Raw genomic sequence first — 16007 nt, 5'->3', positions numbered from 1 at the left:
CCAGCGATCCAACTACCCAAACAGCTGATATCTGTTAGCCTGGTAAATGTTGTTTACCAACGTAACGCGTGTTTTCGCTTCGTTGTATTTTCGGTGTCGAATATTTTGGATGCTGGCCAAGAGATAGCGCAGCGATCGGGTCGGAACTCTTGGGCGGACTTATCACTGGGTCGGTCAGGGGTCACGGGTTATCGTTATCGCTTATCAGCCAGCGGCGGCGTCATCTCAGCGCCGGCGACTCTTCTCACTTTGCGGCAGTTCCGATTCGAACGCAGCCGTGTGAGTACTAATAATTACCAAGGATTGTTGAAAAACATCCACTAAAATCTATAAAATTCTGCTTATTACAGTTACAAAGACATGCAGCGGGCGCGCTCTACACTGACACAAAAGCTTCGGTTTTGCCTTAGTCGGGACCTGAACACCAAAGTTGGCAACCCGGTTAACTTCGAGACTGGAAAGCTTAGCGGAGCTTTAACTCGCATCGCCGCCAAAAAACAACCATCACCAACGCCATTCTTACCGGCGATCAGACGATATTCGGACTCCAAGCAGAGCACTTTGAAGGTGAGTTCGCCGGGAAAGTCCCAGGCAAAGTGAAGGGGAGGGTGGAAAAAGTGTGGCTAATTGAACCATTTGGGGGACTCGCATTTCGATTGCCTTTAATTCTTGCAGTGATCGCGGTGCTCAGAAAGTTTGTGTTTCGCTTCCATTTGCGGCTCCTGGCATGCCCGGCTAATCGCCATGTGCTTCATGCGTTTCATTCAGCCATGTGTTCCCACACTGCACTATCCCTACGTGGATGGCATGCCATCGATCCGCTGAAAGTGTTGTTTATAGTAGTATCATTGTTAAGTACCTATGTACATGTGTAGTTTAATTGAGATCTTATAGCATATGTACATATATGTACCGTATTTGTATCAGTGTACTGTTAGTGTATTCAAAACGTCGCCATGCGCCAAGTTTGAATCTTTTTGATTCACATTCGCTACCTCGGCCTGAAACTCGTTTTTGGGCCTACTCGAATTTCTCGGCTGTTTGCGCCCTATCGAGCATTGTTGTTGTCATTCTCGTTTGCACTTGTCTAAATATTTAAACTGATAACGCAAAAAAAAAAAAGAATCTGGCATTGGCCATTAAATCGAATTTCCCATTCGTGTGGGCAGATTTGTATATAAATATACATACATACATATGTATATGCATTTTGCACTCAACTTGTGGCCAGAAATTAGCATTCAATTTAGTGGGAATCACCAGTTTCCAGTTTTTGCAGCTAAAATTTTGCGTGTCCAATTCATTTCTGCGTTGAAAATAGAAGAATCTTCCAGGGATTATTAGTTAGCAGCTGGAAACGTTGAACAACAAAATGGTACTAGAGATACGTAATTTGCTGGAGGAAGCTACATACATATAAACTTGTCCATTTTCTGCCAATATTCTCCATTTCGACTATATACGTACGTTTCCCGATCTTTCCGAAGTGCGTCAGCTGCAAAGGGGGGGCAGTGTCCTTATCGTCGTCCGGCGACTTGAACTGGTGACCCAGACGGATGATAATCACTTGACGATAAGCGGATCGCAAATAGACGCGCTCTCCCATCCATGGGGGGTCGCATTTTCGATCATGGGCGTGTTATTGCACCCAAGTCACTTGGTTTCCCTGGTATTTGGCCAATCTAATCGTGGATCGGGAATAGGGAATCGGGGGAGCGCCTCTCGAGTGGTTGCCATGGTGCATCCAGGCGTAATCTTCGCCTTGGCGATAGCTGCGCCTTATCGCCGGAACTTTTCCAATGCTATTTGAACCCATTGAACCCGTATTTGTTTGTAACTTTTCGCAACCATCGGCGGCGGGAACATAAATATTATTTTTGTTTCGAAGCGTTATTAAAAACATGGCATAAAGCTGACCAGGCAGCCGTTCATTTTCCACGGTCCGCACATATTCAACGATCGTCTTGGCGAGCGCATCGCACATTGCACAGCATTCCAATTACTATATATATATATATATAATATACAATACTATATAAATCCGAACAGAATATGGCCGATCAGAAACTGCTGCAAACCCCGCTGGCACAGGGCGATCCGGAGCTGGCCGAGCTGATCAAGAAGGAGAAGGAGCGCCAGCGCGAAGGACTCGAGATGATCGCCAGTGAGAACTTCACCTCGGTGGCGGTTCTCGAGAGCCTGAGCTCCTGCCTGACCAACAAGTACTCCGAGGGATATCCCGGCAAGAGGTGGGTGCACATATAAGATTCCTCACGGATCTGCAAGAAGACATCATAGTCGGATCTTTAAATGATTCTATACTAGTTCTGATATCATACTTACTGGTAGAGATCACCTTATTGGCTCTATGGCATGTGAATCCCTGGTGATCCTGCTCTAATCCTGGTCATCGCTTTGACTTGCAGGTACTACGGTGGCAACGAGTACATCGACCGCATAGAGCTGCTCGCCCAGCAACGCGGACGCGAGCTGTTCAACCTGGACGATGAGAAGTGGGGCGTTAATGTGCAGCCTTATTCCGGATCCCCGGCCAATCTGGCTGTCTACACGGGCGTCTGCCGGCCCCACGATCGCATCATGGGCCTGGATCTGCCCGATGGCGGTCACTTGACGCACGGTTTCTTCACGCCCACCAAGAAGATATCGGCCACATCGATCTTCTTCGAGAGCATGCCGTACAAAGTGAACCCGGAGACGGGCATCATCGATTACGATAAGTTGGCGGAGGCGGCGAAGAATTTCCGGCCGCAGATCATCATTGCTGGCATATCGTGCTACTCCCGTCTGCTGGACTATGCGCGTTTCCGACAGATTTGCGATGATGTGGGCGCCTACCTGATGGCCGACATGGCCCATGTGGCGGGCATTGTGGCCGCGGGATTGATACCATCGCCGTTCGAATGGGCCGACATTGTGACCACCACCACGCACAAGACACTGCGAGGTCCGCGCGCCGGCGTGATCTTCTTCCGCAAGGGCGTGCGCAGCACCAAGGCCAATGGAGACAAGGTACTCTACGATCTGGAGGAGCGCATCAACCAGGCGGTGTTTCCATCACTCCAGGGTGGTCCGCACAACAACGCCGTGGCTGGCATTGCCACCGCCTTCAAGCAGGCCAAGAGTCCCGAATTCAAGGCCTACCAGACGCAGGTGCTCAAGAATGCCAAGGCCCTGTGCGATGGCCTCATTTCGCGAGGCTATCAGGTGGCCACCGGCGGCACCGACGTCCATTTGGTGCTGGTCGATGTGCGTAAGGCTGGCCTGACCGGCGCCAAGGCCGAGTACATCCTCGAGGAGGTGGGCATCGCGTGCAACAAGAACACTGTGCCCGGCGACAAGTCCGCCATGAATCCCTCCGGCATCCGGCTGGGCACACCGGCCCTGACCACTCGCGGCCTTGCCGAGCAGGACATCGAGCAGGTGGTGGCCTTCATCGATGCTGCCCTAAAGGTTGGCGTCCAGGCAGCCAAGCTGGCCGGCAGTCCCAAGATAACCGATTACCACAAGACGCTGGCCGAGAATGTGGAGCTCAAGGCCCAGGTGGACGAGATCCGCAAGAATGTGGCCCAGTTCAGCAGGAAATTCCCGCTGCCCGGCCTGGAGACCCTGTAGGTGCTGCCTGCTTTGTTTGTCCCTTTTTCTTTTGTTCGCCTTACGATTTACATCCTCGAAAAGTCCGCTTGTTAATATCATAAGTGGGAATTAGTAGTTAAGCCATTAAACGCATTTCAGTTTACATACCATAGCTATGGAGTTTTATTTTTGGAATGGAGTATCTAGTATTTACACGAAACAATGCTTTGTTATTCGAGATGAGTGGTTTGTTTCAGATGATGCAAGGGAATTCAATAAATGTATTTAAGTATCTTTGCAACAATTGCTAATCAATGGGCATAAGTATCCTTGGTAACTATGGTGTTAGTTTCCAAATGCCCTGCTTGCCTGCAATTCAACTCCTCTAAATGATAGCCAGCCATGAAGGCAGCAGTGGTCATGTGCAGATAGTTGGGCGTACTAAATGATACATTAATGGCATACCGCTGTCTCAGTGATCGCTGTACTCGATCTTGGTGAATCCCTTGGTCGAACAGCCCATTTCGCGATGAAAACGCGAGTTGTGTGTGGAGAGGGACCACTTTGTCTTGAAGCTCTTCATGCAGATGAAGCACTCGTGCTCCTTGCCCTGAATCTCCGAATGCCTGGAGGCGATGTGTCGCCGCAGCGCGTTCACCGACTTGAGCGGCCTGCCGCAGAAGCTGCAGTTCAGCGGTGCGAGGCCGGTATACTGGACGCTCTCCTCATCGCTGCCAGCCGGTGGCGCGGATGCAGTTGCTCCACTCTTGGACGACCTGGCAACCGTCACGGATCCTGGCTTCAAAGCGGCTGCAAGAGAGAGAGAGAGAGAGAGTTGGTTTTTAATGAGATCGTTGGACACAAGAAGGTTTTTTTGCCGCGCCCATTGAGAATAAAGTTCATTTGCGTTTAAATGGTTTACATGATTTTATTTTCTCTCCCGCTCTTTTTCGCCAACACTGCAGCTATCTCGTTCTCTTTCTCGAATTAAATTGATTAATTTAGTACCGTTTCGTTGACGCGTGTAAATCAATCTACGTACAGAATGGCTTAGACTTAGAGTTGTGTGTTTGGGGTGGAATTGGAATCTCAGCTAGTTATCCATCCATCCATCCAGTTGCCCCAACTGACCCGTTAACCCATTCCGGCCGTAATCCCATTGCTTCGTTGATATATTCTCAATTCTTTGAGAGCGTTGACGAAGTTGAATGAATCTAGTGGGTTGGTGGGTGGTTCTTCTGGAGGATTACGGCCGGCGGCCGGGAGTGAAGTCAATTTGGGCATGGTATGGAGTATGGAGAGATATAACGTTAACTATATATGTGTATACATAGATCGATAAGTAATACGTATGAGTTGTTTCATTTAACTAGATTATCTTTAGTATGTATGGGCTTTGAGTTTGTCTTGGAGAGGATTTCTACGGGTTTTTTTTTCTCTTTTCTTCTTCGCTTTCTTTTTTTGAAAATACTTTCAACTTATCGCGCTATGACTTCCGTTTTCACTTGGCTCGTGTGGGCTGGTATACTCAATTAAGTTACACCGAATAACTAAACTATGTCCAATCGAATTTGTGGTGTCTTAAACTAAACTAAAACTAATTTAGCTAATTTACAGTCAACTGCCAACGCTCTAATGCTGAACACAGATGGTCAAAAGCGCGCCGGGTAATTGGATTAAATCGTATTTAAATTTGTACACAAGGGGTAATATATATATTTTCTCATATTCTCCTGATCTCTGCTTGTGAGCAAAGTACACAGCTTCCTTCCTGCGGAATCAAATTGGGCAGAGAATCTCATGGAGGGGGGACTTTGTTTTTGGGTTTACCTTAATTTAGGTTAAGTTGCCTAGCTCTATATACAAAAACTGAATAATATCAGAGTTTCAAAAAATACATATGAGGTTGTTTAAGAGCTAAAATAAAGTGATCGATATGGGCTAAGTATAACATTAGTTTTCTACAATCAAATTAAATCCTTGTGTTCTGTTCTCTTGCACATAGTATCACTCGATCTAAGCTATTAAGCATCCAAAGTGCTCTCAAATCTTCCAAAATTCTTGTCATCTTGGGTGTGTTTGTGTGTGTGTGTGTGTGTGTTTATATACATTCTGTGGTGTGTCAATGGATTTCGAGGGCTTGTAACTTGCCGTCTGTATAATGAAGAAGTACCTAAAGCAAATGGTAGACTATAAAATACAAGTGGTACATGTACGCATTACGTGGACACATGACATGGCTTGGTCAACGACGGGATCACCAGCTCCACTCTCCACCGACTGACTAACTGACTGACTGACTCGACTTAGTGGCTATCAAGGTGTTATATATAGAACTATATAGGGATAAACGTTTCGTACTCCTATCTGCTTTGCATTTAAGTTGACAAATTTGGCTAGTTTTCGTTTTGGGGCCTTTGATCGAAACACGAGGGAATGGGCTGGTTGGGTTGATTGGTTTTGCTGGCTGCTCGCTAAGCTGGACGTAATTAACTATATCTCTCTCCCCTATCCGTATATCCTATCGATCTCAATCCAGATGCAGTTGCAGATCCAGATGCGGCTCGCAGGCGACCGAGACTTATGAAGACGCATCAGTTCTCCGTCTTGATGGCCACTTTCTGTTCGTGCGAGATGCGTATGTGCTCCCGCAGACTGTACTTGTTCTTAAAATTCTTATTACACATGTCGCATTTGCGCGGCGGTTGTGGGGTATGTTGGGTGCGAATATGTCTCCAAAGATTAACCGTGGTTATAACCATTTTGCAAAACTGACATTCTGTCCACTTATTATTGGGCGAATCTAAAAATATACAGAAAATACGTACAATCAGTATAACAGTCTCGATTGCTGCTTACGTCCTAAATCTCTGGGCAGAACACACCATTCATTTGGAGACATATTCGACAAACCACAACAACTAATAGTTAAATTAACATAACATTTAACAGATAAAAAAAAAACGAATGGACCATAAAATATGGTCAACATTGAAGACATGAAAGTACAAACTAAATAAAGTACAAACTTATGAAATAAGTAAAGAAAATGCACTTATGTTCGATGTACATGCATTGCTGCATCACTTCAATTCATGTAATAAAAATATATCTTTAAATGGGGGGGAAAAAAAAACACCTTAAACCCAAGTCAGTTGTTCGGATACTACTCACCATTCGTCCCGCTGGCCTTGCTGTCCGATTTGACCTGCGTCACAGACACCGTAGTCGAGGGACCAGTCGTCGCGCTGCCGCCACCCGAATCCTCCATCACTTGGCCGGAACCCGCACCCGGCGTCCCGCTGGCGGTGCCCAGCAATCGGGCTACAATGGATAAATCGATTGAATAATCATGGTTATATATGAATAGCCCAAATATAACTCACTCATCTCAATGGCAATTTCGGCGTTGTCCGCATCCGCCTGGTACTTCTCCTCCATTTCGGACTCGGTGAGTATTTCATACTCGGATGAGTACTGCGCCACATTCTGCGCCGCTGCGGTGGTGGCATCCTGCGACGTTTGCGGCGTTGCTCCATCCGACAGGCGGTCATCCACTTCGCCAACAATGTAATCGGGTATGTCCATCTTGACGGCGCCGCGCAGGAAAGTCATCTCGGCAGCTAAAAAAAAAAAAAAACATCGAAATATATTATTAAAATGATGTCTAAACATGGTGGCATCCACTCCAGACTCACTTTTCACTATGGTCTGCTCATCCTTGACGGCGTAGTCAACGGTTTCGGTGGTGTACATGTTGTCGTCGTCGTCCGAGAACGTGATCTTTCGCTTCTTAACCGAACTGGCCGCCGGCAGGGCCACCGCATTGGTGATGGTCAGGTGTTGCGTCTGCACGGGCGTCGTTTGTTGCTGCTGTGATTGCTGCTGCTGCTGCTGTTGTTGCTGCTGCTGCTGCTGCTGCTGCTGCTGCTGTTGCTGTTGCTGCTGTTGCGGGGGCGGTGCCGATTGCACTTGGATGTGCTGAATCTGGGTGGTTTGTACATGGTGATGCTGCTGCTGTTGATGCTGGACCTGCAGCTGTTGTGCCGCTGCGGCTGCTGCGGCTGCTGCGACCACCTGCGATGGCACCTGGCTGGCGTTGGTGGCTTGCAGCAAAGTGGCCGCGGGTATTTCGATGGTTTGCGTAGCTGTCTGCGCCTGGGCCACATTGGACACCTGCTGCTGCTGCTCGTTGACCGCGCGTATGGTGCTCGGTATGGTCTTGATCAGCTTGTGCTCGCTGATCAGCGGCGCCACCGGGATCTGCGGCTTCTCCTTCTCCTCGGCGGTGAGTCCTTGGACGGCCAGCAGCTCGGCAGTTTGCAGGAACGATTGCAGCGCCTCCTGCTGCACATTGACTTCGCCCTAAAACAGAAGTGGAATTAGTTGATACGTTTCAGGTAAGATCTCTTGTGGAATGAACTATATGAACATCAAGATACTGACAATTTATATATATACCATATAAACCCACCTGGTACATGAACTCGATAATCGAATTGAGATCCTCGAACTTGATAAACTTAAATATAATGACTGGATGCGGATGTGGGTTCTCCTTGAATATCTCCTTAAAGTAGGACGAGCAGGAGGAGAGTACCACCTTGTGGGCCTTGATCCTGCGTCCATCCACGCACAGGCTGACGTCCACGAAGTCATCGTTCAGCCGGTGGTTGTCCAGGGAGTAGGTGAGGTGGCGCAGGTAGTTGTTCCACCGCAGCGAGTACTGCTGGGTGGTGGCCATTGCGGCGTCCTCTCTGCGTCCGCCTCCTAGCCCTAGCCCTCTCCTGCTCTCCTCTTTCCGCCTCTTCCTCTTTCCAGTCCAATCCAATTAGCGCCAATTCCCGGGAAGGGGGAAGCTGCCCGCCTTGGCAAAAAAGTGGCGAATATGGAACACCTCCGGTTTCTGCGACCCTTTCAACGATGCGGCAACGTGTGGATCCACTCCGGCGGATTTCTTTATTTGGTCTAAGACCGCTCGCACTTTTTGTTTTGCCCGCTTTTACGGGGTTTGTTTACGGCGCTGTTCGCACACACGAATACGAATTTCTTATATTCTATGCCAAACAAAAATATTATACGCCTCCATTTTGTTTTCTTGCCAATTTCGGTGCAACCCTGCGTGTGCTGCCACCTACCAGGTGGCTGCCATTTCAGCCGCCAGGTGGCGTGTAGCCAGAGCTGCCACATAGACAGAGCGACAGTTTGGCGGGATATTTAAAATTAGCATTTCTACTTTTGCCAACATAACGCATACAATGTGCCCACACAGCTTTATAAAATTCTGATTTTAATTTAACTACAAATGCAAGGGAATACGTGACAATTAAATGCAATAAACAGAATTAACCAATGCCGGAGAATATATATATATATGTGTATGTTACTAAGCACTACATTTCTATAGTTGGCTTCAATGGCTCGCTACCACAATCGCACCAGAAATCGGAATATCAGGCGCAGCAGGAAGCTATAGACGATGCCCCGGCAAAGAAAGTCCAGCACGTAGAAGATCTTGACGCGAAAACGGGCGGCACTGCTGCTCTCGGGACTCTCCTTCAGGAGGAACTCCTTGGCGCCGCGAATTCCGTGCTGGAAGAACTCCGTGTAGTTGATGTTGGCGTGCTGCATGAAGCCAAAGTTGGAGCTGAAATTAAATGATAGATCAATGAAAAGAGATACATCTATAAGAAATGTAATGTTAAAAGGGCACTCACACTTCGTTGGCCGGAACTACATCGTGCAGAGCCCGGAAATTGTCGTTCTGAAAATGCCACTCGGTCATCGCAAACACTTGCAGCGCACTGAAGGCGGCGAATATGCGGCGTTGTAGCTTCATCAGGCTGGAAAAGGCATTCTCATATACATTTAACTTCCTCATCAAATCCGCCGCAACTTACAAGGGCTTTTCATTATAGAGACGCAGCAAAGTGTCCACCACGATGGCCATGAGCAGGTGCATGGTGCAGAACTGAAAGTATCAACATGGTTAATATACATTTGGGATAAACAAAACCAAAACTCACCCGCACAAAATGAAGAACCGGACAAGTGGTCATCCCGCCGCCGGGCAGCCAGAGTGTCTTCTCGAATGGATTCTTGCGGATGAACGTCTTACCGATATCGATCACCTCGCCCATGGTGATCGGCGATATATTCGCCGTGGCACAGTTGACCACATACAGATCGCTGTCCTTGGCCCGCGATTTCGATTCACCCATGAACTTGTACACCGAGGTGATCAGTGTACGGGCCACAATATCGGCGGGCACGAAATCGGCCACAATATTGGGATCACAGTTCTGGGAGCGCAGTATGCCCACGCCGCAGGCCACCAGCAGTCCCGTGGGTCCATTGAAGTTGTCCGCCCAGCCGGGCACGGGTTCCTCAATGGTGGAGACCACAATCGATGGCCGAAAGATGAAGATGGGCAGCCTGTCCCTGTACTCATTGACCACCTGCTCGGCCAAACTTTTGGTGAAGGTGTACGTGTTCGGCTGAAAGTTACCATACCTGCAAGGTGCATATTATATAGCATCTTATTTTCCACTCAACTCCACTACTCACTTGAGATTGAAGATGTCCAGAATCTCGGCGTCGTAGGTCTCCGCCAATTTGATAGTTGTACGCCAGTCGGCCAACGGTGGATAGACGCGCTCCTCCACCTCAAGAACTCCCGGATTCGAGTAGGTGGTGGACACGTGGACGAATGCCTTCAGCTTGGGCCACTCCAGGGCCAACTTGACCAGCTCGTGGGTGCCACGGGTGTTCAGTAGTATGGCCGTGCTCAGGGCATCATCGAAGCTAAAAGATGATGTATTATTGATTTGTATATCCTAACCTGGATCGTATATATGTACATATGTACTCACCGCACACTGGCCGCCGAATGATAGACAATGTTGACATTGCGCAGCCGCTCAAGATCCGCGCTGCCAATGCCCAGGCCCAGCTGCTCCACATCCCCGGCTATGGCCACCAGTTTGGAGCGGGCATTGGGCTGTTCTCTGCGCAGCCGTTCATACAACCTCGATTCCCACTGCAGCTGCAGGCGCTCCTCAATTGTGTGGCCCTTCTTGGGCCGCATCAGCACATAGATGCGGCCCAGTTTTGGACAGGAGCGCAGCAGCTTTTCGATCAGTGCTTTGCCCACGAATCCTGCACAGAGATACCAATACATTCTCTTTAAATCTTTATTCTGCAAAGGCAGTCATAAATACCCACCGGAGGCGCCGGTCACGAATATTTCCTGATCCTCGAAAGCTTCCGGTATGGTCATGGTGGTTCGGTTGTTGGTCTCCCGGGTTTTCGATGTCGTATATCAATCCGCACGTGTCGCTGCTCCAAGTGCTTCTGTGCGAAGTACGGCGGACTCAAGGCGGGAATATTGAAATCCGGCCAATCGCGCTGCTGACCCTTGGCCAAAAGGGATCACATCGCTGAATATTCAGTTGGTAGGCTCATACTTTGTAAGCGTAGAGTGCGATACCCTGTAGATAGTGGGGAAGCAACACATCGCATCATATTCACATAGAAACCGCAGGTATGACCAATCTTAGTCCTAGAATACTATTTTATACTACATATTTCTATATTTTTATTGCTTTACTCTTAATTTGTGATGTTTTTAATGAGACCTACTAATTATTCGAACATTTGGGCATACGAATATCGAAAAAAAACACTAACTACATATGTATTTATGTATGTATTACATATGTATGTATATTTAAACCGCTCAAGGTGCTACGAAATCCGTTGTGAACAAAAAACAAAGGAGAACGTCTAGAACGCAAGAAGAAGAAGATGAACGAGATCAACAAAAACGGAACCGTTGAAACTCAAGAATCAAAGGAGAAAGCACAGAAAGATAACTTTTACCGTAGCATCCGAGCGCCAAATCAAGCAGAGCCCATAATTATACTGGCAGAAATGATATCGAAGTCGAACTAATATATAAGCAATATAATAAAAATGTATTTAAATAATATAATATCTATGTATATTTGTACGTGTAAGTCTATAAAGTAAGTCTATAAATCCCAATTCGCACCACTTTCTTTCCGGTGCACTGCATTGCCCGTGCGAGTCAGAGAAAGATGGAAAGATGGGTGCTCCTCCTCTTTGGCCGCATGAATGGAAAATGTTTGGGAAAAACCGGATAAACGGCGCTTGCAGCCGCTGCTTTTGGCCAAACTGGCGGATGAAACTATGCCAGCGATTTGTGTTAGCGTGTTTGCCTTATTATCTCGACTTTTATTTGGATCTTGGCCATTTAAAACGGCACTTTAATCGCATCATTAGCCCGCATGCGTGCGTGCGTGCGAGCGAGACAGCCGCTTGTCGTCGCAGCCTTAGTTCGTCGACCTCGTGCCCTCTTCCTCTTCACCCTTTTCCGAAGCAACCGTTGCAGTAACGGTTGTTAGACAATACACATGTAGCAAATTGTTCGCTTGTTGTTGTTTCATTTCATCAGTTTTTCAGTTGCATTTTCACATTTTAATTAACATTTTCAGGCGTAAACTTATCAATCGATACGCATGCAATTAGAAAAGTGTACAAATAAAAAAAAAATACATATGTATGTATGCTTGTATGCTTGAATGTGTGTGAATATCGCACGCGAAACTGCAGCCAAGTGTGAGTGTGTGTGGGTTATTATTTTGCCGGCCGGCAAAAATGTGGAAGAGAGACAGACAAAAAGATGAGAGAGGAGAGGGCGAGGTTAGCAGCAGAGAGCGAGGAGAGCGGGAGAAAGAGAAGACAGATTTGATTTTCCTTTTTGTTTTCATATTTTTGTTTCACTTTGTTTATAATTACATCATAATTAAAAAATAATACATAAGGTTGCTGACGAATTGTACAAAACGCTAGTGTGTTGTTTGTGTTTTGCAATGTGTGTGTGTTCTTTTTGCGCTTTGGGAAATATCTTCTTTAAGTTCTTCTTTATCTTGATGTCCTTGTCATGCCGCGAATGTGTGTGTGTAAGCTTGTGGGTGTGCGTGTGTTGGGTGTTGTTGGTGTGTGTGTGGAATGGCAGAATATGCATTTTCGCTCATTTTCATTTTTTGTAGTTCTTGTTATATTAAAGGTTTACAAATAAAAAAAAAACAAAAAATACATAGTATATCATATCATATCTCATGTGGAATAAATTAATTATATTAATACGCTGGAACCACACAACATGCGCCCAAAACGATGATGATAATGATGATGGTGTGCAGGTGGTTCCGCTCTTTTCATCTTGTAGTTGGTGTTGTTGTTGATTTTGTTGTGCTGCACTCCAAACTTCCACCACTCGCACTTGCACTTTCGCTGCTGCTTCCTCGACTTCTCCTCCTCCTCCTCCAGCAGAATCAAGACCATCCCGATCCTGATCCTCTTGCCCAGACAAGCGATCCTTCTTAGAAGCACTTGCGGTGCACAATGGAGGGGCCGGACTCGTCGTACTCCTGCTTGGAGATCCACATCTGCTGGAAGGTGGACAGCGAAGCCAGGATGGAGCCACCGATCCAGACAGAGTACTTGCGCTCTGGCGGGGCAATGATCTTGATCTTCATGGTCGACGGTGCCAGGGCGGTGATCTCCTTCTGCATACGGTCGGCGATGCCAGGGTACATGGTGGTGCCACCGGACAGCACGGTGTTGGCATACAGATCCTTACGGATATCCACATCACACTTCATGATGGAGTTGTAGGTGGTCTCGTGGATGCCGCAAGCCTCCATTCCCAAGAACGAGGGCTGGAACAGGGCCTCGGGGCAGCGGAAACGCTCGTTGCCGATGGTGATCACCTGTCCGTCGGGCAGCTCGTAGGACTTCTCCAACGAGGAGCTGCTGGCAGCGGTGGCCATCTCCTGCTCAAAGTCGAGGGCAACATAGCACAGCTTCTCCTTGATGTCACGGACGATTTCACGCTCAGCGGTGGTGGTGAAAGAGTAACCGCGCTCGGTCAGGATCTTCATCAGGTAGTCGGTCAAATCGCGACCAGCCAGATCCAGACGCAGGATGGCATGGGGAAGGGCATAACCCTCGTAGATGGGCACGGTGTGGGAGACACCATCGCCGGAGTCCAGAACGATACCGGTGGTACGACCGGAGGCGTACAGCGAGAGCACAGCCTGGATGGCCACATACATGGCGGGTGTGTTGAAGGTCTCGAACATGATCTGGGTCATCTTCTCACGGTTGGCCTTGGGGTTCAGCGGGGCCTCGGTCAGCAGCACGGGGTGCTCCTCGGGTGCCACACGCAGCTCATTGTAGAAGGTGTGGTGCCAGATCTTCTCCATATCGTCCCAGTTGGTCACGATACCGTGCTCAATGGGGTACTTCAGGGTGAGGATACCACGCTTGCTCTGCGCCTCATCACCCACGTACGAGTCCTTCTGGCCCATGCCGACCATCACACCCTGGTGACGGGGACGTCCCACAATCGATGGGAAGACGGCGCGGGGAGCATCGTCTCCGGCAAATCCGGCCTTGCACATGCCAGAGCCGTTGTCGACAACCAGAGCAGCAACTTCTTCGTCACACATTTTGTAAGCTGCAATGGAAAGAATGCGGATTTCCCATTAGTTTTTGGTTACCTTATTTGGTAATGTAGAAATGGCAAAAAAAAAACTGAGAATTTGCGTGGTTTCCTTGGACTGCGCTGGTCTACCAAAGTACAATTGTCATAACAAACTAACTTGTTTTTCGTGTACAATTAAAAATCACTCAATGCAATGTACGTTTTTTTAGTACAAAATTTTAATCTTGGACAAAAAAAATTTCATAAAAAAATACTTTTCCGATTGAAAACTGATTTTCACTTGCGATCGAATTGTAATAAGAAATTAAAAGAACAGTTACAAAATAGAAGGCCCCGCCCCGAAAAATTAAAACCACAATACGAATATGCCGAAAAGGGAGGGGAGAAGCTTCTAGACGACACTTAACGAATGCCGGTGCAAAAGAAAGCCGCAAAGAGAGCACAGTTGCCTGTGTGTATGCGCCCTTAAAATGGCGGCTGCCTAAAACTCGAATTGGAACCCGAAATTAACATTACAAAATAAAAAAAAAAAAAAACACTAAACGCACTCTAGAAAATTTAACAATTAAGAGCCACGAAACTTTTCAAAGCTAGTTAAACTTTACCTTTTTGTTCGATTTAACAAATTCAAGGCGTGAAAACTACTGTAAACGCAAGTGGCGAGGCTGAGCTAAGCGACCGCACGGTTTGAAAGGAATGACTGGAATAAACCGACTGAAAGTGGCTGGTGAATGTTGAATGCCAGTTAACTGCGTTTTTCAATCGCTGCCTGCGTCGACGTCGCCATAGGCGTCGCTCGCTCTCGCCATCTCGCTCGCTCCGCGCCATGGTCGCTATGGGTGCGAAGGAGAGCGCTGGTGTGTTGAATTGCGGCGGCCAAGTTTTGTGACCATATATGGTCATGTTTCGAGGCGAAAAGCAAACCGTCGTCTGGCTTTCGCTCTCTCACACACACATACACTCTCTCTCGTTATTTTGCGCGTGAGTGTGTGTATATGAACGAATGCTCGAAGGTTTTCTCCATTTTTGCAACTACAACTTTGAAAAACCGGCAAAAATTTCTGCTTCAGCCAAAACGGCTGCCTACGTCACTATTTTCAAGAACCTGATCTAGTTTTACAGATTATAATATGCATATACTGTATGTATGTACATTTATGGATGATCTGGTGTTTTAGGGCGTGGGAAAAAAAGAAAGTGTTGGCGAATTGATTTGCAATTCGTAATTTGGCATATCTTTGGGTGAAATCGTGACACGCCCACATCAGCGAGCTTGGCTTTAAACACTATATTAGATCCTAACATTTGAGTTGGGGCTATTGAATTGCTTTGGTTTTTATAATTTCGTATAATTTGTATGTATATATCCTGAAATCTGCAGTTGTAATCCTGATTCTTGAGTTATGGTATTTGAAACCCTGGTTTTGTTAATTTTGATGTCTTTCGACCTATTGGTATTTTGATTGACAATTTAGGGCCAAACTTGGGTATTTTTGGAGTTTTGGTCAATACAATAACTCTTTAGCTCGTGGCTAGTATTTTTTGATCACTTTCAGCACTGGCACATAAAAAAATGTTTTGTTTACAAAAAAAATCACACATTTTCCGCGGCTTTTCTCGATTATTGCTTTTTCTTGGTGGGAGTGGTTCGATGGTGTTTTGTTGTTGGGAAGGGGAAAGCTACTTACATTTGGTGTGTTTTATTAAAATTAATTAAATAAATATAAATTAAGTCTTTCGGTTTGGTGTCTCTGGATTAGACGACTGCTGGCTGATGGAGCGGCTTTGTGTCGGGAGGAGTATCCACACAGCACAAGAACTCAAACGGTAGTGATATGAAAACTGGTCCCGCAGCCCGTTTTATAAAGCCCGCTTAGCG

General features: G+C 47.0%; 4 protein-coding genes and 1 non-coding gene across 13 annotated transcripts; 1 reads left to right on the top strand and 4 right to left on the bottom strand.

The window, feature by feature from the left end:
• Positions 1-32: 32 nt before the first annotated feature.
• On the top strand, positions 33-3763 carry Shmt (Serine hydroxymethyl transferase). 3 transcript variants are annotated; one of them, NM_132050.2, is made up of 4 exons: positions 33-279; positions 351-567; positions 2050-2249; positions 2427-3763. In NM_132050.2, the coding sequence occupies exons 2-4, from the start codon at positions 361-363 to the stop codon at positions 3631-3633; spliced, it is 1614 nt and encodes a 537-aa protein (NP_572278.1). In that variant the 5' UTR covers positions 33-279; positions 351-360; the 3' UTR covers positions 3634-3763. The 3 variants fall into 3 exon arrangements, with proteins under 3 accessions (NP_572278.1, NP_001284916.1, NP_001138162.1); NM_001297987.1 differs by lacking the exon at positions 33-279 and having other exon boundaries at positions 513-567; NM_001144690.2 differs by lacking the exons at positions 33-279; positions 351-567 and having other exon boundaries at positions 1533-2249.
• asRNA:CR44108 (antisense RNA:CR44108) lies at positions 2181-2467 on the bottom strand. Its single transcript, NR_073633.2, has 2 exons — positions 2344-2467; positions 2181-2279 (listed from the first exon to the last, which is right to left on the bottom strand).
• On the bottom strand, positions 3751-8695 carry CG12236 (uncharacterized protein). 2 transcript variants are annotated; one of them, NM_167054.2, is made up of 5 exons: positions 8069-8695; positions 7293-7959; positions 6981-7217; positions 6769-6918; positions 3751-4404 (listed from the first exon to the last, which is right to left on the bottom strand). In NM_167054.2, exons 1-5 carry the CDS (start codon positions 8336-8338, stop codon positions 4067-4069), a joined length of 1662 nt encoding a protein of 553 aa, NP_727050.1. In that variant the 5' UTR covers positions 8339-8695; the 3' UTR covers positions 3751-4066. The 2 variants fall into 2 exon arrangements, with proteins under 2 accessions (NP_727050.1, NP_572277.2); NM_132049.5 differs by lacking the exon at positions 3751-4404 and adding an exon at positions 5041-6397.
• Positions 8696-8828: 133 nt separating this feature from the next.
• Positions 8829-11084, bottom strand: CG4020 (uncharacterized protein). Of its 2 annotated transcripts, none has more exons than NM_001272335.1 (7): positions 10819-11084; positions 10467-10752; positions 10162-10398; positions 9621-10107; positions 9495-9565; positions 9312-9437; positions 8829-9241 (listed from the first exon to the last, which is right to left on the bottom strand). In NM_001272335.1, exons 1-7 carry the CDS (start codon positions 10871-10873, stop codon positions 9019-9021), a joined length of 1485 nt encoding a protein of 494 aa, NP_001259264.1. In that variant the 5' UTR covers positions 10874-11084; the 3' UTR covers positions 8829-9018. The 2 variants fall into 2 exon arrangements, with proteins under 2 accessions (NP_001259264.1, NP_572276.1); NM_132048.3 differs by having other exon boundaries at positions 10819-10948.
• A 346-nt stretch (positions 11085-11430) lies between these two features.
• Positions 11431-15969, bottom strand: Act5C (Actin 5C). Of its 5 annotated transcripts, none has more exons than NM_001297986.1 (2): positions 15817-15969; positions 11431-14140 (listed from the first exon to the last, which is right to left on the bottom strand). In NM_001297986.1, exon 2 carries the CDS (start codon positions 14130-14132, stop codon positions 13002-13004), a length of 1131 nt encoding a protein of 376 aa, NP_001284915.1. In that variant the 5' UTR covers positions 14133-14140; positions 15817-15969; the 3' UTR covers positions 11431-13001. The 5 variants fall into 5 exon arrangements, with proteins under 5 accessions (NP_001284915.1, NP_511052.1, NP_001014726.1 ...); NM_078497.4 differs by lacking the exon at positions 15817-15969 and adding an exon at positions 14734-14848 and having other exon boundaries at positions 11603-14140; NM_001014726.2 differs by having other exon boundaries at positions 12042-14140.
• Between the last annotated feature and the right edge of the window lie 38 nt (positions 15970-16007).

The sequence above is a fragment of the Drosophila melanogaster genome, chromosome X (assembly GCF_000001215.4).
Source record: "Drosophila melanogaster chromosome X".
NCBI lineage: Eukaryota > Metazoa > Arthropoda > Insecta > Diptera > Drosophilidae > Drosophila > Drosophila melanogaster.
Note: the sequence above shows the minus strand (reverse complement) of the source record. Positions and strands in the feature narration are given on the sequence as shown.